This window comes from Formica exsecta, unplaced genomic scaffold, assembly GCF_003651465.1.
Source record: "Formica exsecta isolate Colony F162 unplaced genomic scaffold, ASM365146v1 scaffold32, whole genome shotgun sequence".
Lineage (NCBI taxonomy): Eukaryota > Metazoa > Arthropoda > Insecta > Hymenoptera > Formicidae > Formica > Formica exsecta.
In genome coordinates, this window is record NW_021850453.1 from 508,638 (window position 1) to 509,464 (window position 827).

Genomic DNA, 827 nt, shown 5'->3' on the forward strand with positions numbered 1-827 from the left:
ATATATACACATATAAAAGATTATACCTCACTGATTTTATCGCTATTTAGATATGTTGTAGGAGAGATTGTTCTGAATAATTCCCCGCAAATATCAAATGGAGGACGACATTGGTTTGAAGATATAACAAATTAAAATCTGACAATTTTTATGCTTTTCCTTAGATATTTTAAACTGATGATGACACACAAACTTCACTGTTTCTAATATCAGTTTATAATCTTTAAGAAAAAGCATTAAAATTGCCAAATTTTAATGTTATATCTCCTAAATCAATGCCGTCCCCCACATGATTTTTGCGGAGAATTACTTAGAACAACCTCTCCTACAACATACTTAATGGCGATAAAATCAATGAGGTGTGACCTTTTATGCATTTTACCGTTTTTATTTGTATATTGTTTTATTTATCTATACATACGTCGCAATCTCATATTTAATTTCCAGGTCGTTCGCTGCCGGTATTATGTGTCCATCTCTTTCATTGGTATGGGCTTTTACAATATTTCACCTTGGATGTTGTAACAGTATGGAAATTATTCGGTGAGCATATATAGAAATTGCAAATATCTTAAAATTCAAAAATTGTAAAATTTATGTATTAATCAAGTCGCAAAAGCACTAATATGGACAGAAAATACGCATTATATGTTCATAAAGCAAAATGAAATTATAAATAAAAATATTCAATACAAATTGATATTATATTAATTTTGAAATATATAAAATATAAATATTAAATATAAATATTAAATAAGACTCTCTCTTGTATTCAAATCTGTATTCAATTTTGACTTTCTTGTACTCAAAGATATATATATATATAT

At 26.8% G+C, this 827-nt stretch overlaps 1 protein-coding gene across 9 annotated transcripts in view; it reads left to right on the forward strand.

Annotated features, from left to right (window-relative positions):
• LOC115238035 overlaps positions 1-827 on the forward strand; it is a 32,538-nt gene that overhangs the window by 26,578 nt on the left and 5,133 nt on the right. For all 9 annotated transcript variants that reach the window (XM_029811536.1, XM_029811539.1, XM_029811533.1 and 6 more), the window contains one exon: positions 448-543. In XM_029811536.1, the coding sequence (XP_029667396.1) occupies positions 448-543 (96 nt within the window). The remainder of the gene's footprint in view (positions 1-447; positions 544-827) is intronic.